At 35.1% G+C, this 26,623-nt stretch overlaps 1 protein-coding gene across 1 annotated transcript in view; it reads left to right on the plus strand.

Annotated features, from left to right (window-relative positions):
- LOC132560514 (parathyroid hormone/parathyroid hormone-related peptide receptor-like) overlaps positions 1-26,623 on the plus strand; it is an 81,574-nt gene that overhangs the window by 33,440 nt on the left and 21,511 nt on the right. Inside the window, exon 2 of the mRNA XM_060225182.1 lies at positions 24,221-24,329. Coding sequence (XP_060081165.1) covers positions 24,221-24,329 — 109 coding nt within the window. The remainder of the gene's footprint in view (positions 1-24,220; positions 24,330-26,623) is intronic.

Genomic DNA, 26,623 nt, shown 5'->3' on the forward strand with positions numbered 1-26,623 from the left:
TCTTTCCTCGAAATATGTCTAAAAGAGTAAAAATATAAGTAACATTACTTTTGTTTTTGTGTGTTTAGCTGGATGGAGGAGAGTTTATCTAGTAACTATGTCCACTTTCGTTTCCATGTTAAATGCGTGGTAAGTACGTGCAACTGGCATTAAACTACCAGAGCAATAAACGACTAGGATTCCAATTTTGAGCAATAGTGAAGTCATCCCAACCCCACTCCAAAGAATCTTAACGGAACAATAGCACCCCCCTCCCCCCAACTTACATTGTAACAAGAAAGTACAATACAAAATGAACCAAACTACCAGGTCGTACCATTGAGGTTCGAAAACTTCAAATGTAAAAAATCTTTAAATTAAGTCCAGGGTTTCTAGTTGGTAATGATTTGTGTTTACAAAGTAAGCAGTGTGTACATGGCACGGCGACGGTTCCAGTCCTCGGCTTTTCTGTTATTGTATAGTGCGATCCCATGCTGTGACGTTGATCTTGAAGATATTAGTTTAATAACCGATCCCTGGTTATTCCCTTAGTTCCGTTACTGGATAACGTCATCTGTTAAAATGACAATTTTACACAGAACATGTCATTACCAACCCATTTGTCTTTGTGGTTCCGTGATTAGTTTTCAATATTTCAACGATACAGAATTGATCGCATGGGGTTATGGCACGCCTAACACTTCCAACTGTTAAGATTGATCGAAGCAGATAATATAAATAGATAGCTTAAATTATACCATTGCGCTATATCCAGAAACAACAGGAAAATACCGACATGTCAACATAATTATAAACCAAAATTTCGAATGCAATGAATTAAAAGCGAAATACTAACAAAAGACAGATTTATCCACATTTCTTGAAAAAATAAAAGGACAATAAGACCAGATGTTCCGGAAGAGTATGCGTTGTCAGTTTTGTCGCCGACATCCGTCATGTAAAGCTTGGTCAATTGGTTAGTTTGGTCACGCTCTGAAATGAGAGCAAAGTATACAACAACAGACGAGCATAAAACACGTCCAGTTTCATATCGCATAAAGAAAACGAATATTTCTCAATGAGATCACATTGACGCTCGTAAAACTTCCCCATAATCTTCATTAACCTTGTGTTACGATGGTGTACGCCATTTGATGACGTCTTGTTTGGAAACGTTGATAAAGTAAAGGACGTGCTGGGAAGAGAAGGTGATAGTAGTGTTTTCGGCTGTTAGTGCTGATGAGTAAGCATGTTCTTTTTGTGACATCATCGTTGAATTAAGATATGACCGAAATTGATCGTTGTTTTGTCGTTTGATTGAATAGATAAAAAACACAGGTTTTAATTATCATTATATTGAGATACACTACAGTTGAACCTCGTTTTCTCGATCGCAGCGGGACAATGGGACAACTTCGAGATAATCGAGTATTTGATTTAACTGATTTCAAAGGTTTTGTGTTAAGTTAGGCAAAAGGTTTTGTGTTAAGTTAGGCAGGGGCCGTAGAAATAATTATAATCAAATTTTGTCTTCGAATTGTTTGAGAAAATGAATTCCGACTATATCTAAATGTATATTTTTCTTTACAAAAGCTCCATACACAGTTCACTATATATAAGTGTGTGGTACTGATGTAATCACATCTCTTATCTTATATATCCCGTGCCCAACTTCATATTCCTCGATAACTCTGGTTTATCTATATTGCATGCATAGTCATATCTACTTCAGATACGAACTGACATTTAGTTTTACAAAAAAATATGTGCGTGTTCACTAAAAGCAGCGACCATATCCCCATGGTAACGAAAATATGATATCCACAATGCCGACATATAACCATGAATAAAGAAAATAAGAAAAATGGTAATAATCTTTACTTTTCTGTTAATATATATTAGCTGCGTTATTAACCAATCAGCTGCAATTACGGACTAACGCGTCTTTACAGATCTACAATCGATCTGGAATAACCTAATGCGGTAGAGGTCAGAGACAGGTTTTGTATTAAATGGATTTTTGAATCCGATTCTAACCCTGATAATGAATAATACAGTTTGTGAGTATTGCGTATTGAATAACACACTTTTCAATCAGAAAATCTTTTTTTATTCTTTGATCGGACACCAAAAAAAAGTTAGATTTGCGCTGCTTCACTCTGCATGTGATTAATCGTACCATCTGTCAAATAAGTGGATTCGATATTCAAGAGTCTTTTTCCGATGTCGCGAGTTTCGTGGAAGATGTCCACAGCTGACAGTTTGAGCGATGCAGGTTGAGGAACATTAATTTAATGTTGTACATATTGGTATCGTATTTGTTTTATATTTCATTCGTTTGGATGCTTTTAATTTTTTTTCTAAATAGATCGGATAGAGTTATCTACACATGTGTTAAACTAATGAATGAAATTTGTCTTGTTGGCGTTTAAGAATAAACTATTATGTGTGATGTTTTTTTTAAAGTCTGCTAGATTACATAACGTAAACTTGATAATATTTCGATTGAAAAAAAAATCCGCATTCAGTCGTTAACAAGTCTTTTAGTTTAGTTAGATCATTGAATGATATGCATCTTATTAAAACGTCCGATTAACTGTTTCATTGAACAGCTCTCAAAACAAGGTATCAATCGGAATGCTCGGCCTGATTTTTTTTTTCTAGTCTGAGTAATTTTAAACCTATAATGAATATTGGCACCGATTACGTTATCCGGAAATAGGGTGTTTATCTAAACACGTGGAAATAATCACGCCATTTCTATCATATGATAAATCTACGTTCTCGCTTGCGAAACAAGTATATGTAGCACATTAAGAATTTTCGAAAACGCATTCGAAATATTGGTCAATTTCGAAATCCTTAGATAATCCAGCGGCGTCATGAGTAATACAAGTTGTCTAGGAATACGCGCTGAATCATCAGTTAAGTCGATTTCTGGTAATCGACGCGAACACATTCTATTTATACGTGCGAGTTAAAGTGTACGTCTCATAATATCCAACTCAGGTCGTGGTTAAAGAAGTTTCTTGATTAATGTTGATTTTTATTTTCACAATGACCTTGACTTCTGAATGAAAATACCAATAACAAATACTAGAAAAAAAAGTACGCTCGTCCACTGTTTACGTCAGTAGTAGCAAGATCAAGTTATATTCACATCTATATTCCCTGTGGATTGTTCTTATCTCCATCAATACACCTTTTCGCAACCGTGTCGATGAAAGCGATGTGGAGACTTGAAACGCTTGCATAAGGTACATTAAGATCTTAGAGTTTAAAAATAACTCATCAAATTGCTTTTGAAACGTATACTAACTGTGATATCTGTATACCTTAAAGACATGAAACGTTTAAATCCTGGCAATAGTCCATCAGTATAATCTCTGAGATTTCAATTACACACCTAGGCTGTTGTCTGCTGTACATAGTATAGTATGTTTTTATACTCTGCCTTCACATTGTTTACTTCTATCTCAGAGTTTGTTGAAGTCGCACAATCTTCTTAAATGCGTCAAACTTTATTAGGGAAATGTTATTACAAACACAAACAAACAACACAAAAAGCAACAACAACAACAAAAATAACAAACAATCAAAAAGCAAAACAAAACAGAACAAAAATTAAGAAAATTCGTAATGACACACTTTCGTATTGTGCACACCAATCACCTAGCTCGAAGTTGTTTGAATACAATCTGTTTATCTCTGTGGGTATAAAAACAGACAATTCTTACATAAGCACACTTCTGTTCATCATTTCTATCACCCCGGCTGACTTACAAAAAAAAACTGAAAGAAAGTCTTTACTAACTAACCGTTTCGCTGTGCACACAAACTAACCGTTCCGTTGTACACATAACTTGGAGGAACCTTTGCTGAGCTGTACTTAAACATCAAAAAGCAGTCAAGGCCCTACATATTCTAACAACGGTTTTTTATAATTTGCTTGCAGGTGCTTTTATTTGTATCTCCACAACTACTTTTTATTGATATTTCTTGAATTAATTAATCATTTCACGAGACAAAATGCAGAAGCCATGTTTTGGCTTTACCAGTAAATTAACTTCAGTGTCACCCTTTCCGTGGTCGTTTCTAAGCACCGTTTGCTTTGTGTTAGCCATACTATGAGACACGATGCATAAAGAAGCGATATATTTTGACGTGAGATACATTAATTCAGGGTATAATCGTATATGATCAATTGAGGATTCGCCCATCAGGCCAATTTTATCACGCCCCTAGGATGTTCTTTTCATACCTACAGGTAAAAGAGATATCGTGTACTAAATGGTAATTGAAGACAGAAACAGGCACCTGTTGGCGGTAAAATATGCCAGACACACGTAAACCTTTAAGTGTTTACCGTCAAGTCAATTACTTATCTCTCATGTGGTAATCAAAATTAGCACCCATGGCGGTGTTTGACGGCCAGGTTATTGTCTTCTTCATACATCCAGTTAGACACATGTGTCTCTACAAAGTATCTATTTCCAATCTACCCGTAAATCTGATAATGGCCGGCTTTTTGAATGCGTATTAAAAAAACAACAAAATTCCACATAAGCATAAAAACGCATACTTAAACAGGTGCTATGTTTTAACAGACTATATCTTCTTGTCTCCATGTTATCTCATTCAACAAAATATCGGCCCTGTTTTGCGATACAGAATGTAATCTCGTTTGACACTGACAGATATTACAATATATAGCCGTTTTATTTCCATATACAAAAAACTTTTATCGGTACAGTCTTTTACACTACAGTATTGACCTCGTAAAGTATGAGCCAATACCTTGCGCAACGCTTCCGAGCTGCCCTAACTAAAGAAATTATTTGGATGTTTAAACACGTTCTACAAAAATCTATAAACTGTATCTTTTTACAAATCGACGTTATTAAGATCAGAAAATGAATTTTCGTATCTTAACTAAAATTGCGTGATGCCGTGTTTTGCAATGGTGGTGAGAAGAACTAGGTCAGCTCGCCGGAGAAGAGCACTTGTCATAATTTCAATATATTGTTGTAGATCTTATACAAAAAGAAATGCATGATGTAATTACATTGTCATGTCAGTAAAAATGATTTGTTATAATTATCATGATAACTGATGTTATATTCACGCGCAGCCAGATATACCGTCGGTCTTCGCTTTTGAAACATGTCTTTTTGAACCTCGTTATCTCGAACTTGTATAACACGAAGACCACGTTTAATCCGAAGCATTTCGTCTGTCCCTGCCTAACTTTACACAAAACATACGAACTCTCTTAAATCTATCATCTAGTTCGAGATAAAAGTAGTTTGAATGTAGTTGTTATGGATGTAGGTCATTGTCTTCTATTGCACGTAAATCCGAGTCCAGGAAGGGACGAGATGGGACGTGATGATTAATATATTCCTACCTGTTTTTTTCTTTTATTTATGTACAACATGTAGAACCGTTCTCGGAATACATTGTACATATATTTAACAGACACGACTGGAATATAGCGAAATAACAACATAAACAACATTTAAGACATTTAATTCAAACAACTTTCCAAATGCCTCGACATACTCTCTGACCAGAATCCATCGACAACTTGACTGGAAAGCGGACGGAACTTCTACGTCATTAATGGTTGAAAGGAGCGTTTTGATTGGCTAAGAAAATACGAGGAACATTTTCGATTGTGTAGGTCTTAGTTTTTGATGAATTTTGGTAATATTGCAATCATTGCATCTCTTTTAGAATGGGGATAGTGTGCTTGTTGTTATGGCATATACTGGAGATTAGATAATACATTTTGTTGTTATGGCATATACTGGAGATTAGATAATACATTTTGTTGTTATGGCATATACTGGAGATTAGATAATACATTTTGTTGTTATGGCACTTGACTGCCGTTCAATTCATTCATGATATAATCTCCAGTATGTACATAAAACAAGCAAACTATCCCCTAATCATTTAAGTAAAAACAACTTATATCGTCTGTTCAGAAATAAAATAATGTCGATACCGCACGTGGTTTATATACAAACTTATCTCTAGTCGATTCCAATTTTTATACCTCTTTCTATCTTTTTACTGTTTTATTCCGAACAACAAAATCTAAATCATTTCCAGTGATTTTTTTTTATTTTATCACATCACCAATCCTAACATAATCTTTGAATACGTTGACTGGTATCACATGGTCCAGTTCAGGTCATTCGATATCACGTCCTTTGCTTTTTCGTCTAATATTGAATTTCATTTCACTGTCTGTTATCTTTACGTCATTTGTATGCTGCCGTTTGGTAAGACGTCGTTTTTAACACATCGTCTAATCTCGCGGCAACGATTTTCTTTCCCGCTATCGGTTTCCGTTCCCTTGTATTACGTTGACTGCTGTGGCGTCTTTTAGAAGCATTTCATCTGGTATATCGTTGACGGCTATTTCGTTTCCTGCTGTCTTAACATTAGGTATTCTGTCTGGTATCTCATCGTCACGTCTCTTGTTACCGGCAGATGAAAACTCGCAAGATTCTAACTGTATCTAATCGTAAATACCCTAGCAAGAATCAGAATTTCAAATGTATCGGCTGTGCATGCCTTATCAGAGGCAAATAATACTATAGTCAATAGCTGATATATCTGGAGATTCAAATGTCACACTAATGCCACAGAATTCATATCTACATGCCTATAACACACAGGGCCACTTATCATTAAAATACCGCAAACGATACCACAAAACAGCGCTATCTTTTCCACATATGTGTTAAGAATTATGTCCATATTTTAGAAATAAATTAATTTCTTTAATATTTTTTTTATTTCTAAAGATTATACTAAGTTTGATGGACTTTGTAGCTCTCCAAGCTGTTTTTACTCCATAAAACTATTTTTGTGTTGTACAAAAACTTCGGGAGACGTTTTGTGTTACAAAATCTCTCAGCATCTTATCTCTTTGTGAATACATCAGCAGTGTTCCTGGCAAGTGCTTGTCTAAAGAAACTGTTATCTTTCACCATATATTTCGTTTCCGGTCATGTCATGTTTACTTGTGGAGTTTTTCACTTTACGTGTAGTATAAATGCGCTAATTTTAGGAAGTCATTCCAATATATGCATAATGGTATATATGTTTAATGTTGACTGAATCATGATCATCTGTAAGTCTGTAATATCTTTAGCTCCGGTAACTTACTTAAGTGCCACACCCAACAAAAGCACATTTACTCCCAACTATGTCAATCACGAGAACTAATAACAATGATAGCCAAGAAAATACTCACTTGTCATCAAAATATTTATTATCGGAAAATGTTGTAAAACAGGGGCGAGATATAAACAAAAGGTTTCTACTTTAGGTAAGAGTCTTCTGTTTATTCTGTGACATCTGCTATTTCAATGAAAGCAAGATCAAATATTTATACCCACTTTTCATATTTGAATTTTGCATGATAGATATATTGGTAAACAGCAAATAAAAACACCATTTCACTATGTGCTCTCGGAACTACTTAATTTTGTTGCTGTTCGCGTTATCAATGACGTTCAAGTTGCAAATGTAAATTGCCATTTTTCGATATTAGATGAGTTTTTTACGTTACCCCTCTTTGATGCAGGTGAAGAAATTTGAAAAAAAAGTTTGAGGAGAAATGCATTTATCAGTACGAAAATGAACATTCTCCAAGTACAAGTTCAAATCGTACAATGGAACAATGAGAGCAATAATACATGTATCCCCCAGAACTACATTTAGCTACATTTGTATATTGTAATACTGAATGTACGCGCTCACTGCTACATGCACCACACCGAGAATTAACTCAAACTTAGCATGAGAACGTAACTTTCATTCCAAATTACATAGAACCAAGATAACAAAAGTAAAATCAAATGATGACTGCTGGTATGAATACGTGATACACATTTCAAGCGCACCATTCTGGAAGCGGTCTTCCCTCTACACTCCTATCACTGACGTGCTCCTTCACAATAGTTACAGAACTGAAGCTTATCCGGAACAAAAGTCAGTGCCCGTCTATTTTGGCTGAGATAGGATCAGTTCTTCAACGATTAGGCTAGGTTTACCCTGAACATACACCAATATATGTTGGCACATCTTATTTTAACGCTGAGTCCTACAAAAACAGGTCTTGCTCTAGATTTTTGGGTCTGTGTAGATAGGATTTTATCCACTTCTGTCGGAATATTTTATACTTTTCAAATTCTGGCATGTTGCCGGAACAAAGATTATTTTTAAGACCAGGAATCCGTCTACAACAGTTGTTTCACATTTCAAAAGAAAAAAACTGATGTATCGAGTACCTTTATCTTTGAATCTGATATAGATATATATAAGTAAGTAAACAGTTGAAACTAGATAAGGCCCGAAGTCTCTAGTGGTTACACTATAACACAAGGTATTGATCTCTGAAACATTCTCCGTGACGCTTTGATAGAAACTGCCGCTTTAACAACCATACGTTCGCATTGCAGTAGATCAGTGAAGATATATAACAACACTTAACTCACATAATGTTCATGAGTGCAAAGATTCAATGTGATTTTAATGTTTTACTTAATGTAGATATAGTATTTAACCCCCGTCTGTATAATGATACGTATATCCCGGACTTCCTGATACGGGTAAAATACCCATGTTGCACTCATTTCATTGCTTGATGTTTTTCTCCTTTCTGGTTACCTGTATGGACGCATTATGATATCCGGTGTTGTTGTTTCCACAATGTCATTACTTCTGTGATGAGATAGGTATGTGAATCCTGTGACCATGTATACTTTTTTTCGAGACGATGTACTTTGTTCCTGGTCTCGAACTCACGTTAAATTGATGTAATATCTGATAATTGTATTGGAAATCGTATAAGATTTTTAATTAAGTTACTTTGATATGTGGCAATATCTATCAGAAACTATATACGTCACCGGAGTAAGAACGGTGCGCGGACGGTAATTTTGCCTTGGTGAGGTGCACTGGCAATATATCTGCTTTAATCCTTTACACTGCTACCACTAAACCCCAATACATTGCTTCGTACTTGAAAAACAGCATCATGGGATTTATTCTGAAAGAAATCAGTAAAATGAATGAAGTGGTGAATCAATAATAACATAAATCGACTTGATGACTTTGAACTCTTAAGATTGTCTGAATTGTTGAAGAACAACTTTTATCATTGTGGAGGTGTGATGTTGTAAGGTACATGCAGACCATAAAATAAACTCGCGTCCTTAAAAGATCATTATCTTTAAAGTAGCTCCTTAACGCGCCGAAAATAGAAACAGTTATTGCTATGATGTGATGACGCGTTACAAAAGGTTTATCCTTCTCATTATCACATTGAACAGCATTGTCAACATCACCATTTAACGTAATACCTGATAAATATTAAGGTATATACATCTGACAGCTGTATTCAAGTATCCAATGCTGAGATATATTCAAGTTGTAATATGCATCGCACTCACTGCATGCTACTACAGCATATAGGATATGTTATAATGAACTAGTTTTTGTATTCGAAAAATAGTCAGCATCTTTTGGAATTAGACGGTAAAATATATTCCCCTCGGGACGAGTTCATATTCTTACAGACGAATTCGATTGTATTATTAGTATTCTTCATAATAAATACTCTTCGATGTATTCGGTAATATATTCATTAACAATTTTCAACAATTCGTTCAACCTTCTTGAAGAAAAATGAGATTTTTCTAAATTATTTATAAATGCGCATGAAATAGATTAGCTGAGTTTATACCTTTCTAAACTTTCTAATTTTCTAAACACCGGAACAATCCAAAGAACCAAATTTGGCGTCGCCATACATGTATAAACGATAATCGTGTTTGTATCCCTACATGGTTGTCCCTACAAAACTTCAATGTCAAACATATGACAAGCGTTAGATTACAAAATACAAAACTATTTAGTGTTTTCTACGTCAAAAATTGCTTTGTGATATTTTTACATTTTCGTTCAAGCTACGCTGTATTTGCCTTAGGATAAAAGGGTGAAGACGTGTTAACTAGACACTGATATCCCTCAATACAGTACGTTCCGTCATATATCTTACACATAGTTTTTGGTTTCAAAGAAACTATTTCCCAAGATAACGAGGCTCGACCGTAATTTTCAAAAGATAAACAGCTATTTACAAGAGAGCATCAAGGATTTTCATTGAACTTTTCCCCTCAAAATCTTCAATCATTTACGTAGTTAACATGGTATACCAGTAACCTGCGATACCACTCAATATGGGTTACTAATAAAATGGAAATACGCGTTTATCATAGCATATTAGATTGGAAGTACAGTACGTAATTGCCTCAAACCAGTACAGGTCGTATATGTTGACCGGAACTCTACATCTGGCTGATGTCCAGTCTAATTCACATGCTCTGAGCAAGAAGCCATATTGCACACATAAAGGGCATTTATAATAGCTGTAGGGTGAATTAGATTGAGGAATGATGGTCAGTCTGTCAGGTGGAAATCTCATAAGCTTGACCAGTTGCCGCATTATCTTCGAATCTGTGGTTAAAGTGTTTAATTACCCAGACCGGTAGGTAATAATTACTAATTGGACAGACAAAGTTTGTTTACTCGGATAAGAACGACTAGATATTGCCTTGTACTGATGTATATGACTTGTGTACATCTCAAAGCTATAATTCAATCTAAGTAGCCCACTATAACCAGCGCGATTGACAAGTGTATACACCAACATTGACTTCAGAACACATTAACAGCTAGGTATTGTGTTTTATTTACGATCATAATGGATAAACGATCCGTTATAACGGACGTTACTGGTTACATAGGAGAGACATGGCCATTACATGTAAACCAGTGTCAGCGATGAGGAGGTCACTTTATTTTTCCTTTCAAATTCTGAATTTAATTGGATTGGACAGCAGGCTAGGCTTATGCATTTACGATCCCTATACCAATAACGATAAAGATGACAGGAAAGCGATATTGGCGCTCCTAAATATACTGTAATACGTTATCGTTTTTCTTTTCAACAAAACTCGATTTACTTTTTACCTCATCAGCATCATAGCTTATTACAATTTATGCCCTTAGTGACGACTTCTAGAAGAACGAAACAGCTGTGTGCAGTTATACTGATATTTGGCACTACTGTATCTGATGATATATTTTTATTGAACAGAGCTATGCACTTTTTTACCAAACTTTTAAATACGAATCAGAGGTTTTGTGATACTTTTAATTCATATTCAATGTAATCATGGTCAGGTGACAAAAGAGAGGCTGCCCAATGTGACCTGATAGCCTTTATAAAATTGTATACAACTATAAATGTACAATGGGCTTGTGATCCTGAACTGTCATTCCTCTTTGATATTAGTACCTAAACTAAAAGATTTCACAATGGGTGAACTTTTTACGCACACAATGCACAATTGTTTTTATGCAACACCACGTCAGTCAAGGCGTGGTCAAGGGATGGCCATCCGGCATGTGGACCGAAACCAATAAATAATTATGTCTCTCTCGAGAGAGAGAGAAACCAACTAGATATATTTCACATTTCACTCTGTGGACTATTCAGGAATGACTTTAAATTTAATTAAATACATATATATCGAGCTATACATACATATATATATATATATATATATATATATATATATATATATATATATATATATAATCCTGATGAACCATGCTGTATGGTGTTCTCAATATATAGGCAATATTCATTTGTATTCAGTTGTATTCGAAAGAAATTTGTATTTTGATTCTGGTAATGCGTTCTCAAAAAACTTAAATAAACTGAAAGTGTACCTAGTTAGATCTATTACCAATGTTTGCTTTTATTAAACCTTTTTGTATTTTTGTCACGAATGTTAGTACTACGAAGGCATAGACGATAGGATAACGACTTGACAAGCCCTTTGTAAATTTCGTACTACACACGGTCTGTGAATAAAAGCCTGGAAACCCTATTATGACGTATCGTGTCTGTTGCCACATCAATAGGGGTTCAATATAGCCCTTCACTCTGTCAGGAATACGAGACTTGATTAAATAGGTCTGTAGCTATATCTTTCTGTTGAAGCTCTAGATTGCAGTGAAAGCTCACACGAATTGCTGCATTAACCTAATTAGGACACTGCCTTTAACTTCGATACACCATGATCAACACTTACGGGATATTTCTATAAATTAGTACGGCAAACATTCTTCAGGATTTTCCGATGCTTTCATAATATCTATTCATAAGTACTCATTGTTAACCTTATCTTGTTCAGGGCCACATCACCTTCAGTATTAAAGGAGAAAAGTTTCTATAAGAGCTCGTCATCTGAACCGTAACTCAATTAGGGATTTTACGAACAATTTCGCAAGAACAGCGAGTGAGCTATCATTCAGGATTGTTTCTTCGAAGATTTTTTCTTTTCCTTTTTTAATTCGCAACTGGTAACTTGAAGCAATCGCGATGTTTCACCCGACTCTGTATCTTGTAGTAATGGTATTTCTGTATCATTGATTATATTGATTGGAAGGTTTATATGCATAAACATGTTGGTAAGAAGTCTGTTATATCGGTGTACAAAAGATACATAAGTGACCAACACTTTCCCATATACATTTAGGAATAGATGTTGCATACAACTGTTTCGTCTTTATAAGACTTGTCAATAGTGTTAAGGACCTAAATTTTGAAACCTCGAACTGACAGAGGAAAACAAAAAAGATAATGATCGCAGGAAATGTCAAAATTTTGATAAGGAGGCGCACTTACACAATACTTACAATACAGTAATTTCCTGTCTCTGCCATTTCAAAATAACATTCAGAGAACGTGTATTAAGTAAAATGTGGCATGCAGGTCACTTTTCTTTTTTTATCATTCGCCTTCATTAAAATAAAAATAAAAATTGAACGGTATAATAAAGATCCTTTCTTCACTTCATTTGGAGTGCCAAGCATATCATCGAGTGGAGATAGACGTAGTTAACCAAACAACATAATATTTACTTACAGTATTCATGTGAAATATAGGAAGCTTATTTACGGCTTTAACACTGTTCAATACAGATAGCTGTAATATTTCGTAAAAGTCATTAATATAACGTCGATACTGTACTTGTGTCACCAACATGCAGACTGAAAATCTGTCTGATCCCGTGAAGACCTGGAAGTGAACTTTCACCCTTTAGGCTGTTCACGACGAAAAGCGTTCGATTTCGCGAGATAATGTAATCAATAAGATAATTTGTAGCGGAGATCTTATTTTGATGTATGTACTGTATCAGTACGGGTGATATATTTTGATATAGTTTTTTCAGGAGAATCAAAATACATTTGTATAGCTCGAAATGTATTTACGTTGCTTTTAAACACACTTACACAGCTTCCATTCTAAAATTTGAATTATTAAACATTTTCCATATTAAATCGATAAGCAATTCCATCAGTCGAATCCCTAGTGCGGTTTTAGGACAGAAGTATCTCTTCTCCCTTCATCCCGTTTGAAAAGCTGATCTTCAATTTAAATCAATTGATGAATATTTTATAAGCGGCTTATGTCGATATTTTCCTACATCGACAACAACATGTACAGATTTCCACCAACCTGTATGATAAACGTGATGATTTCACTTTCCCTGTTGTGAATTTTCCATTTCTGTATAGCAACATTTGTTTTTTGCATCTAGCAATAGATGGCCTTTTCCAATTATCACGACTTTCTTGCAAAAAGTCGTCAACTGACAGACAAACCTCTAATACGTGGTTTTAAATGATAAAGGTTATGGAGGAGTTTAATTGTTGTCATAGTGATCTCATTGAATAACAATGTATTCCTCTGCGCGATGCGAAGCTGAACGTGTTTGATGTTTGTTAGTTTGCCTGTTGGTTTCGTTGTCGTATATCCTGTTCTCATTTGAGAATGTGACATTACTTACTTGGATTGACCAATATATACACGGCTGGTGTCGTCGACGAAACAAAAGACGCTTTCTCCACCAAAACACATAGTTTTATTTTCCTTGTACTTTTTCAGGAGTCTCAGTATAAATCTTTAGTTCCTAGATGTCCTCATTTTATTGATTTAAAGCTTGAATATGATTGTGTTAACTGTAGTTTTTAGTTGAATTTACGGCATACTACGAGTAATTTTCGCTTGTTTTTGTTTATTGATATTTAAAAGCTATTTTTCTATTTCTATTCTTACTACAGTGTACAATACGACCGATGATGACCTTTCCTAGATTCGTAATAATCTGCATAATTATTATTTACGTATGTTTATATTTTGGAATATGTAATGTATCTTTATTAATACATAAAATACACCGACATAAACACTTTTTAGTACGCCTATGAGAAAAGCTCACTCTTCACTCAAAAGTCAGTGCCTCATTTTCTGGCTTTTCAAAATTCCAAAATATCCCATTCACGCTGTTGCACTATGTTACTATTAGAAATCGCCAGAAGCTACTTATAGATAATGTTGTATATAATATCGATTTGATCACTAAAATGCGGAGCGCCTTGATTCTATGGAGATGATTGTAATCGCATTACATCTCTATTTACACGCTTTTAGTGCGGGTGTATGGATAATGTGTTTACAGCCAACATTTGTAACAGGTATTCTTCTCCATTGTCGTTATTTTCAATTACATATGGCTGTTACATATGGCAGCTCCAGATTTACGTGGTGTTCGAGATAATTTCGTGCGCCTGAAGATGATATCATCTCATTTGCCTTGACCTGCTTAGCAACAACGGATTCAAATGATAAGACGTCATTTCCGGAGCGATAATGAAATTCTGTACCACGTGCTTTGACCAAATCATACATCGTTCAACAGTATCTGCATTCTACTTGTAGCTTTTTATTTGTAACACAGGTTTAGTTTGGTTTATCATTTCTTTACGTCCTATTAATAGCGAGGGTTATTCAAGGATGTGCCAGCTTTGGTTGCTGAAGGAAAACCAGAATTAAAAAAAGACCCACCGACTCGACTGCCCCACATAGGTCTCGAACCCGCAACAACCAAAAGGTGGAGGGTGACAAAGACGGTCAGAGAACTTAACCACTCGACCATTGAGTTCATCCGTGATGTTTCCCTGTGCATGATGTTTGAAAATAAATTGTAGGACTTGAATATCGTCACCCATTGTCAATTAAACACAGATCCTGAATGTATTTCTATGTTTGATTTACTTTTACAAAGCACGAATGTAACATTGATAACATTTTATTGATATTTTTAAACATGTCTTCTTTTCTGATGTTTCCATATTGGCACTGACATCATTCTACTGCTTGTGATACATGTTGCTATCCGTAACTAATTGCATGTAACGGAGCAGGAAAACAAAGACAATGTGACTTGTAATTCTTTATAGGTCTATGCCACGAAATAACTAGTGTCAGATCCAATGTAGTGAAGCGGGAGATTAGGGCTGTTTCAATTTAGGTAAACATATTTGTTTTATAAAACGAACTCTTTGTAAGCTATGTATTGTGAATGTACGGCGAAATATCTGTACGTATTCTATGATTTAACAATATATTTCCAAAATACCTGAATGACGTTTAAATTTCGTGGTGATCATAATATGCATCGTCACTTTTAAAGTGTTTGGTTGTCTTTGAATGTTATCTATATCACTGCAAAATGCTCTTGATCACGTTCACGTTCTTGTTCTATGTGATCTGCTGGCGAATAAGAAAGCACAGCATATATGGTCATGATTTGATCAAACTATTCCTAGTACTAATGCTTATCCAGGTTTAAATACACCCAAAGGTATCGGTTTTTTATAAACAAAACTTGTTTTTGTATATGAGTGACATCATTATGTCAGATGTGTAATAATGTGGTTAGAAATAGCGTGACACCAGTCATTATACCAAATTTGACTGGATACTAGATCATAGGTCTGTTTCACAAAAGCTTCACTACATCAGGACATCGATTAACGTGAGAACAAAAAGGCCAGGGAATATTGGTTAATCAAGTTGATAATCTATATTCATAAGCAGGTGATTGAAGCTTGAAAATAACAATATTTTTAATGTCATGTAAGAGTGAAGAAGATAGAAAGTATCAAGACTTAAGGTTTTTACAAAAAACAGTTTATAAAAATAGATATAAGCTACAGTACAACCAAACATTGAATTAAAGTGCGTCATTCAACTGTATTTTTCTTCAATTTCAAAGCAAGGGGACGATTGAGTGAGGTTAAAAAATTGTTTAGAAAAATGTGAAAATCTACGAGCCCCATAATTCAATAAATTTCGCTACTTACACACAGCGTACACATATCTGATATATCCAAATCCCACAGAACATCAGGTACATAAAAAGTGTTAAGATATGAATGAGTGTCTGTATTTCTAGTTTTGTGCTTAAATATGAATCAGAGTAATCGTCTAACCCATATAGACATTTCTGTGTTGATCCATTTATTAACCGATATTTATTTCCTTTGATACATTAATACAACATTAAATTAGTTCAGTTTACCTCGGTTTTGTTACTTCCTATTGAAGGAATTGGACTAACAAAAGCTTTGTCTTATTTCAATGTCCTGTTTAATCTTGTGCCGAATTTGTTTAAATGTTTGTTTGAACTAAACTTAATTAAACGAACTGTAGTCTGTGTGTCTCAAGTGATTAATTAATGAGTTAGGACATTAAGCTGGTATAATTTAAATCCTAACGGTTTTACATGCGGCCCGCCACTAACTGGTGAGAATATATGTCGTGATTCTATAATGGCATCTCCATAATTATTAACATAAATAGTATTTCAAGTGTTATGTGTTTTTTGTGTATTTTGTAACATCTACTATTAGTTGTATCGTGTAATTTGCGTAATTACATTGATGTGGTCGTATCTACGATAGTGGGGGTTAGCCCTAAAGACGTATGAAGCTTACCGCATGCTAAAAACCGCCACCACCGTTACAAACTTACACAAAAAAGATATTTTTATACACTTATGTAATTGAAAGATAACACAATTTATATACAATGTTGGTGAATTGTACCAAGGAGCATGCGCTTACAGAAGAAAAATCTGGAATTGGTTATTATTATGTTGAGCTTCAACCGGACCAAATTATTTTGACCGCTTGTGTTTTAATTCTTTCTACCACATTAGGTGGGTGCTGTTCAACCGCCAAAGGATCTATTAATGATTTCAACTGTTATATAAAGATACATGTACTTGTTATATCATACATTTTTGCATGTTTTGATTGGCTGACAAAAATGAACTTTGCCGAAAGGGCGCTTCACACACTCACGGAAATTAAAACGCGCGATAAGTAGAGCACGATTGTGTTTGTAATAATTTGATTTTGGAGATAACAAACCAATACTAGTTATTATTTGAAATGAGTAACGAAGTCTCCATGTATTTTTAAGATTGTTAGTTTCGCATATTAATTAGCGACATGTTAATCAATATCCTATCATTACGCTCCAACAGATGATATTAACAAAACACTATATGTACAGTATATGTCTTTTAAACTTCTTTTTTTTTCTTGTTGCAAAAAACAGGCCACACAACCTTGTGGTCTTGCTGTATGGTATTTCTTTTACTCTCGTCAATTTAAGCTAAAACCATAAAAAAATAAAATTCGAGTGCAAGAAATACCTTATGTCACTAAAACATATTATATACTATATATAATTATATATTATATATTAAAATACATAATGTACACATATGTAGTGACAGATATTGTAGTTTTCTTCGTCGAACCCTCCTGTAACTTGAAACACGTTCCTTTGAAAGCATTTCATAACAAGATCCATATTATGGTGTTTAAACTGAAAAAATGCAGTGATTTCAAATGAAGTTGAATATGCAACGTCCTGTTTCCAGCAGCTGCAAAGTGCAGCCAAGGTTGTTACAAATAATAATCTTGTCCAATCTGAAGGATTTTGAAACATTCAATGCAACCAACTTCATTATATTCCTTTGGGAAAGCAACATTATCGTATTTTTTCGTGATGAATTTTGGTTTCTAGTGAGTCTTCATCACTTTTTCATTCCTTTACAAATATCATTCAAACAGCTTTTTCGTGTCAAAGTGTTGACACATGAGCTTCTCAGTGACATCAATAGCATGTTTTAATATCTTCAATCAAAATTTTGCCACGCCTCCTGTGAACACGGGGATACAAAAACAGCTAGCATGTCTGTTGTCTACAAATCCTTTGTCGTGACCAATTTGAGGGCGCACAAAATATGGGATTTGTTTCTAAGGTCGCTGATTAAGAAACATACATTCTGTGTATTCTGTGTGAAGTTTCTGAGATAACTCAGCGTTATATGTTGCATGTGTCTGAGTCCTGTGATTACACTACTAAGTTGTTGTTAGATATAAAGATACAGCTTAACTCATCTGATTTTTCACGGTTGTTCTAAATTGATAAAATGGTTGTACAAACGACACAAAAGCGAATTGTAGCTTTTGATACAGATTAAGAGTAGAACCAAACCAAACAATGTTTTGTTTTGCATGTGATGATAAATTATGCAGTTCATTTTTGACCATTCAGCTTCTCAGCTATATCTTATCTTTAGTTACCAGTGTATTAAATCGTATGAGAAAAAGCTTGAATTTAATGAAGTTTTGGAGAGCTTTAACTGAGGAAAACAGTGTAAACATGAATTCAAATTTGAGGCTGTTATTGTGATACGATAGGAAAACACATTCCAAATAAAATGTGGTAAGACATTTATATATAATAAGCATGTATGGCTCACTGGTAGTAATCGGATGACGCAGTGGCAACGTTTTTACATAGTTGTCCGGGATTCGATTTCCTGAATGGATGTGAAATGCATCTGGAAGTGAAAATGAAGAACTTCGCTCGCAAGGTCTTTATGACCTGTGTATTACGACAGAGGTTTCCAACAAGAGTATAGCACATTTTGTTTAGGTAGGTTCATGTATTCCAATAATCTGTTGAATGATCTAACCGCCAAACTCAACAAAGATCATGTCGACTAGAAATTCTTTTTCCATTTATTTTGGACGTATTTATCACAAAATACGCTCAAGTATTATTCAAAAAAATAATTTTATCATTGTTCACATTTCTTTAAAAAGAAGGTTTTCATAACAAGAGCAAAAAGTCGGTCCTTCACTTTGGAATGGGGTATGCTACTGAAAAGAGTTTAAAATGTCTTATGGAAGAAAAGATTGGTCTTTGGGGTTCTTTAACATCCACATACCATTTATTCTACTTCTTGAATAAACAGTATCACAATACGAGTAGTAGTAAGAAACTTTGACAAGGGTTTGGTTGAGCAACTAGGCGATTCTATAATTGTTAAATATTTCGTTATATTTTATAAAAGTTAAAAAAATATCCAACATGTTGAATCCGAACTCACATTCAAAATGATATGTGTTTCCAGAGACCTATGTAGAAGTACAGCAAAAATTAATGACAGGTGATCAGGAAGCCTTATCAACGATACCTGCCTTGTAACCTTTGTGCAATCCACGTGATATATGCCAGGTTCTCTAATGAGAACAATGTCAACAACAACAGAACTACAAGGCATATGTACAACTTCATATTGAAGTAGGCATAAAAATGTTTCCAATGTTATCATTTATATCAAGACTTTTTATATTGTATCACATTATTTGTCTATTAGATATTTCGCAGTTACTATCTTTTATCAATTCTATACTTTTTTTTCTTCCCGAAAACATAATTGTATTTACTGAATACTGGGCGAAATATGCACAAGAAGAATTCTTCGGACCTCTGCAAATCATACAATTTGTAAACAAGATGATTACAGCATTTTACCACTATTAAGAAGGATTTTAAATAAGATTATTTCCGTCTTGATTTCTCAGCAGGACATCAAAATAGAAATATTACTACATCTATCCTCATAGGTTTTCTAACATATGAGGAAAAACGTTTTATGCACAAGGCGAGACCAAAGTATGTGCATTGTAGAAAAGATTAGAACAAATAACGCTGAAGTGCGTTCTAGGTATGTAACATCTCGTTGAAAAATTGGCGTTATGCTATGAGATCCGCGATAACAAGCTGTTCTCTATGTTTACATCAACAAGTGTTTCAACAGCAGATTACATAACCGCTTTATACAGTGTGCAAATGAATTGATAGACAACAAGGCATGGCGAACAGCTACTACGTGTCTTAAGGTATTGCACGGGTTTACTTAAGATACATTTAACAGTAAGATTCTAGAACCATTGGCTACACTGGACCGTTAAATAACAGATCGAAACAAGATAGGAAAAACATGATAGAAAACTGAAAACCATACTTTTGTGAACCGCGTATGGCACGGTCAAAATATATTTAAAGAAACGTTGGTTTATTAATACAAATGATGGTTTTATTCTAAAATAATGTACATGTATTTAAATGCTGCAAGTGACTGGTTGCATTTGTTAACTTAAAACTCAAGAGAAGAATGTTGAGAACAAATAATGTATGTTCCAAAACTATTCTAGTGGTACTTCAGTAATACTATGGTACTGTCAGTAAGACAATGGTACTGTCAGTAAGACAATGGTACTGTTAGTAAGACAATAGTACTGTCAGTAAGACAACAATACTTTCAGTAAGACAATGTTACTATCAGTAAGACAATGTTACTGTCAGTAAGACAATAGTACTGTCAGTACGACAATAGTACTATCAGTAAGACAGTGGTACTATCAGTAAGACAACGGTACTTTCAGTAAGACAATAGTACTGTCAGTAAGACAATGGTACTGTCAGTAAGACAATGGTACTGTAAGTAAGACAATGGTACTGTCAGTAAGACAATGGTACTGCCAGTAAGACAATGGTACTGTCAGTAAGACAATGGTACTGTCAGTAAGACAATGGTACTGTCAGTAAGACAATGGCACTGGCAGTAAGACAATGGTACTGTCAGTAAGACAATGGCACTGTCAGTAAGACAATGTTACTATCAGTAAGACAATGGTACTGGCAGTAAGACAATGTTACTATCAGTAAGACAATGGTACTGCCAGTAAGACAATGGTACTGCCAGTAAGACAATGGTACTGCCAGTAAGACAATGGTACTGCCAGTAAGACAATGTTACTATCAGTAAGTGTTTGTTAGGATCTAGTACCAATATGGGACCATAAAATCTATGTCTGTACTTTATGGAAATTTTGTATAAATATAATATTAAGTGATCACAATGGTACCCCAGAGATTGGCAATCCCGATGACGTCCAGCAAGCCATACGAATCAGTTCATTGTGGAAAACGTCACAAACACCTGATGGTTGGAATTTAAAGACTCTCGTATCAATATCTATACACCGTATACGAGTTCTTTTTGACTTGACTAAATATAAAGGCATTTGGATGTAAAACGATAATGACTTTAGTCCTTCGTTTTTGTATTCTTATTCACAAAGTAAATGCTTCCTGACTTTAGTCCTTCTATTCTGTGTTCTAATTCACGAAGTAGAACGTTCCTGACTTAGCCCTACTATTTGTGTTCTAATTCACTAAGGAAAACGTTCCTGACTTTAGTCCTACTATTTGTGTTCTAATTCACTAAGGAAAACGTTCCTGACTTTAGTCCTACTATTTGTGTTCTAATTCACTAAGGAAAACGTTCCTGACTTTAGTCCTACTATTTTGTGTTCTAATTCACTGAGGAAAACGCTGCTGACTTATGTCCTACTAGTTTGTGTTTTAATTCACGTTGTTTGTCCCTTTATCTGTAGTAACTATTACGTGTCAACAGTGCGTGTTAATGTTTTGTGTCGATGAATTACTCCCAATATAAGAAATATAAGAAAGATTATCTGCTGTGAAATGGGATGATATACATGTAAGTCCTTTAATTTCTCGATACCCATTCCTTAGGAAGCTAAGATTATGTCTGAATGGTGTCGTAAAATTGTCTTGCTACCTTACATTAATGACTTTCGAAATGTTCATGATTCGCACTTTTACAGAGCACAAGCCATATATCTTATCAGTCAAATGAGGAAATGTTCCGGATTAACAGAACACGTCAATCCAACGACCCTATGAAATCGTTTAGGAACACTTAAGTATATTTAACAGTACAAAATATAGGATGATCTGGCGGATACGTTTCCGAAACTCTCCGTCGTGTTACTGGCGATTTACTTACATTAAATGGACATTACAAATTACAATTAATTATCTTAAATTATCAACAGGTTTAAAAGTTATACGAGTAAGATATATGACTATAAATCCATCCATATCTATTATAGGCTGTGTTAGATATCCCATAAACACGTCACTGATGTATCTGCTGACAGTAATAAATAATATGATCAGAGTCTCCAAACTGCCACACGACAACAGCATTTTGTTCGGAGCATTACCCTGTTATCGTAACTAAGTAAAGTTGACATTAATGGAATCTCTACGCTGTGTTGTTACGTCATTTAGATTATAAATTTGTCTTCGGATTTAAATATGTCTGTGGTACGGAAGAGCATAAGGGCCGCGTACAGAAAAAGATTTCGTTTTATTTATATTACTAACTCGAAATTTCGACCTACTATATGTTTCTCTGCGTTGTACTAATGCTCTTCCATACTAAGGCGATTTTTTTATTTGTGTCCATGGTTACAAAATAATTACAATGGAATAGTCGATTAATTTGATCGGTAAAAGGGAGACAAAATTATTTATTTGACTTAGAAAAGACCTATCTAACATATATATATTTATTGAGAAATATTTCATTGGATTAGATGTTACGACCTCTTTATATACCACCATGCATTACATTTGTTGTAGCTTTGGTCTGTCATAGTGATAACATTTTTCGATGATATTATATATTTGAAAGCATTATGCTATACACAGTAAAACAGATGAGGTGATTTATACAGGGCGAATTATTAGATTGAGTTTGGTGAAAGTTTCATTCGTCAGATGATCTCACACTATTTTTATTTTCCACAAATCTTTTTACAAGACGGTATTTACAACATTACATGTATACACATTCTGTGTAATGTAACAGCGGGCATCCTTATTTCGATGTCTCTGCTAGGATTCGAACTCGGAACCCATGGTTTACTAGTCAGACGCTCAACCCGGACGAGCTAGGGGAGAGGTTTTCTGTAACCGATTGGTGTATTGCGGCTAGTATTTACCAGGGTTTCATTGATTTAGAGACAGAAGACAGCAAACGATTTTTTCAGTTGTATCTTATTAGGTAAAACGCAACTTATATAAGTTAATGAATATTCATCGACATTCAGCCGTAATCGAAGGACGACATCAACATGTATGTATGCCAGAATGAGAGTTTTGCTGCGTGTAGTAGCAGTATACGATAGAGACTAAAGCATCATTTGAATCAATCATATTTTATCATCTTTACTATATCATAACTCATCCATGGAAAATAGATATGTAGTAGTGTAGAGTCGTCATTCCCTACCATGGAATTAATTCAATATTTAAGAAATCATAAGATTAATTAAATTTTGGAATTATTATATCTATCCAGTTAATTTTTGACATCTCGACTAGTTCTGATTGTCATCAGGCGCCTCTTGGGTATGAATCCTGACGAATCCTAGAGGGATGTATGACGTAGTTCAGTCGGATTATTTCGCTCTAGTGTATCTAATTCTAGGTTTGTGTTGTGAGGTGCTATTCACTGGTGTCGTTTCTACAACCCTATATGTTAAACCATTATGAACATCTGTCTATATCATTCTTACGGTTCGGTGATCCTATTTTTAAGCAGTTCTGTTGTTGTTTTTAGGGTGTTTTCTTTTATTCCTTGTGTGTGTGTGGGTGCGTGCGTGCGTGCGTGCATGTGCGTGCGTGTGTGCGTGTATGTGCGCGCGTGCATGCGTGTGTGTGTGTGTGTGTGTGTGTGTGTGTGTGTGTGTGTGTGTGCGCGCGCGTGCGCGCGTGTGTGTGTGTGTGTGTGTGTGTGTGTGTGTGTGTGTGTGTGTGTGTGTGTGTGTGTGTGTGTGTGTGTGTGTGTGTGTGTGTGTGTGTGTGTGTGTGTGTGTGTGTGTGTGTGTGTGTGTGTGTGTGTGTGTGTGTGTGTGTGTGTGTGTGTGTATTTAAGGTCTGCGAGGAGCAGTAACGACTGATCAATATCAACATGTGGACAGGGATGAAAGACGTTACAATTAAGTGTATATGCTATGTTTATTCATAGTTTCCTGTTTTCTCTAATTTCAGACACATTCCATTTCAACACGCATTGAACAGCAGCTCCGTCTTACACAGGCAAAAAGTGATTGCTTTGAGAAAATCTACAGTAATGAGACGTACCAAAGTCCCACTGGAGGTATTTATGTAAAACAACATTAGGAACTCCTAACATGTAATTAACATTTTGTCGCAATGTCTGTATGTTTTTGTTCCCCAAACAAGGTGTGATGTGTTGTTTTTGCTCTGTTTCTTATCGGTACTAGTGATATTATTACATGCTAACAGGTAAGAAGTATTTACAAATTACGGTAATTAACATGCTGCAGTCGAATGGCGTAGTGGTAACGCACACGCTTTTCACATGGACCTTCTAGATTCTGGTTCTATGTACCTACCCGTGTGTCTGTATATCGTTCTATGTACCTACCCGTTTGTGTGTATATCGTTCTATGTACCTACCCGTGTGTCTGTATATCGTTCTATGTACCTACCCGTGTGTCTGTAACAGTTGAACTCTGACACTACACTGTTCTTAACTGATGATAGAACTTTAAGTTATATGGAGGTCCTTTGTCATTCGTTGGTACTCACAGTCGAACCTCTCTATCTCGAACTCATATAACTAAAAGGATCATTTAATTAAAAATATTTCATCGGTCCCGAAAAAAAATCACATTAAACATTTGAACTAATTTAAATCGAATACTCGGATAACACGGCAAAGTGATTTGAATAATTTGGATATTCAATGTTTTGGGTAAGATTTGAAAAAAAAAAATTTAAACAAGGGAGAGGCGCATCCACGGCAAAGTGATATGAATAATTTGGATATTCAATATAAGAATAATTTGGGTTGGATTTGTAAAAAATCCCGTCTTCCTTATTTCATAGCAACTTTATCGTACCCCATATTTTTTTCTAAGTAAATGAAATAGAACATCTAATGCCATTGTAATTTCAATAAATGGAGCCAAATGACTGACAGGTTTTTATTTGCTAGCTTTTATCTGTTTGTGTATTTATTACTGTCCGCAAAATTTAAATTTCATCATCTTTCTCTGTTCTTCTGATTTATAACTCACAATACCTCGTGCTATGATCATAAAATAAAACGGTGATATTGAAAAAAAAGGCGCATCTTTATGTCCTTGTCAACGAATTTCTGCTCTTAAATATCCGTGACTTGTATGCGAAATAGTGTTGAAAAAAGGATATTACATGCTTTCCAAGAAGACATGAACTGAGTAAAAGTAACCCGTACCTCTCTACTCTCGACATGGTGGTAAACAGGGGAAGATGGACACATATAAACCGCCAGACAAGGAATGTCATGTGTTATAAAAATCGATATCAAAATGGTATACATATATCTCCAAATTCTTTTACATGAGCAGTAATTAGCTTTGACGATATTTAATTTCCCAATCAAGTAATTGTATTTTTAATTCTACACATTTACTAGATTCGTATTAATATTTGAAAAGTTAAAACATTCCATCTACAGATGCCTTTTTTCTGAGTACTTGTTATAAGCTCAGTTTTTCATATTGTCAGTCTACATATACCAACCTGTTTATCTGTGTGTAGTTCTGTATATCAACTTCTTTATCAGAACAGTGTTCTCTGTACCTACGTGTCTCTCATATATGTTCTTCTTATTTCATGCCTTTTTATCAGTGTATTTTTCTTTGTACTACATCTATGTATATCGTTCTATGTACCTACCCGTGTGTCTGTATATCGTTCTATGTACCTACCCGTGTGTCTGTATATCGTTCTATGTACTACCTCTTTGTATATCGTTCTATGTACCTACCGTGTGTCTGTATATCGTTATATCTACCTACCCGTGTGTCTGTATATCGTTCTATGTACCTACCCGTGTGTCTGTATATCGTTCTATGTACCTACCCGTGTGTCTTTATATCGTTCTATGTACCTTCCCGTGTGTCTGTATATCGTTCTATTTACCTACCCGTGTGTCTGTATATCGTTCTATGTACCTACCCGTGTGTCTGTATATCGTTCTATGTACCTACCCGTGTGTCTGTATATCGTTCTATGTACCTACCCGTGTGTCTGTATATCGTTCTATGTACCTACCCGTGTGTCTGTATATCGTTCTATGTACCTACCCGTGTGTCTGTATATCGTTCTATGTACCTACCCGTGTGTCTGTATATCGTTCTATGTACCTACCCGTGTGTCTGTATATCGTTCTATGTACCTACCCGCGTGTCTGTATATCGTTCTATGTACCTACCCGTGTGTCTGTATATCGTTCTATGTACCTACCCGTGTGTCTGTATATCGTTCTATGTACCTACCCGTGTGTCTGTATATCGTTCTATGTACCTACCCGTGTGTCTGTATATCGTTCTATGTACCTACCTGTGTGTCTGTATATCGTTCTATGTACCTACCTGTGTG

This window comes from Ylistrum balloti, unplaced genomic scaffold, assembly GCF_031769215.1.
Source record: "Ylistrum balloti isolate Yb309-2 unplaced genomic scaffold, AGI_CSIRO_Ybal_v1 Utg371072, whole genome shotgun sequence".
Taxonomy (NCBI): Eukaryota; Metazoa; Mollusca; class Bivalvia; order Pectinida; family Pectinidae; genus Ylistrum; species Ylistrum balloti.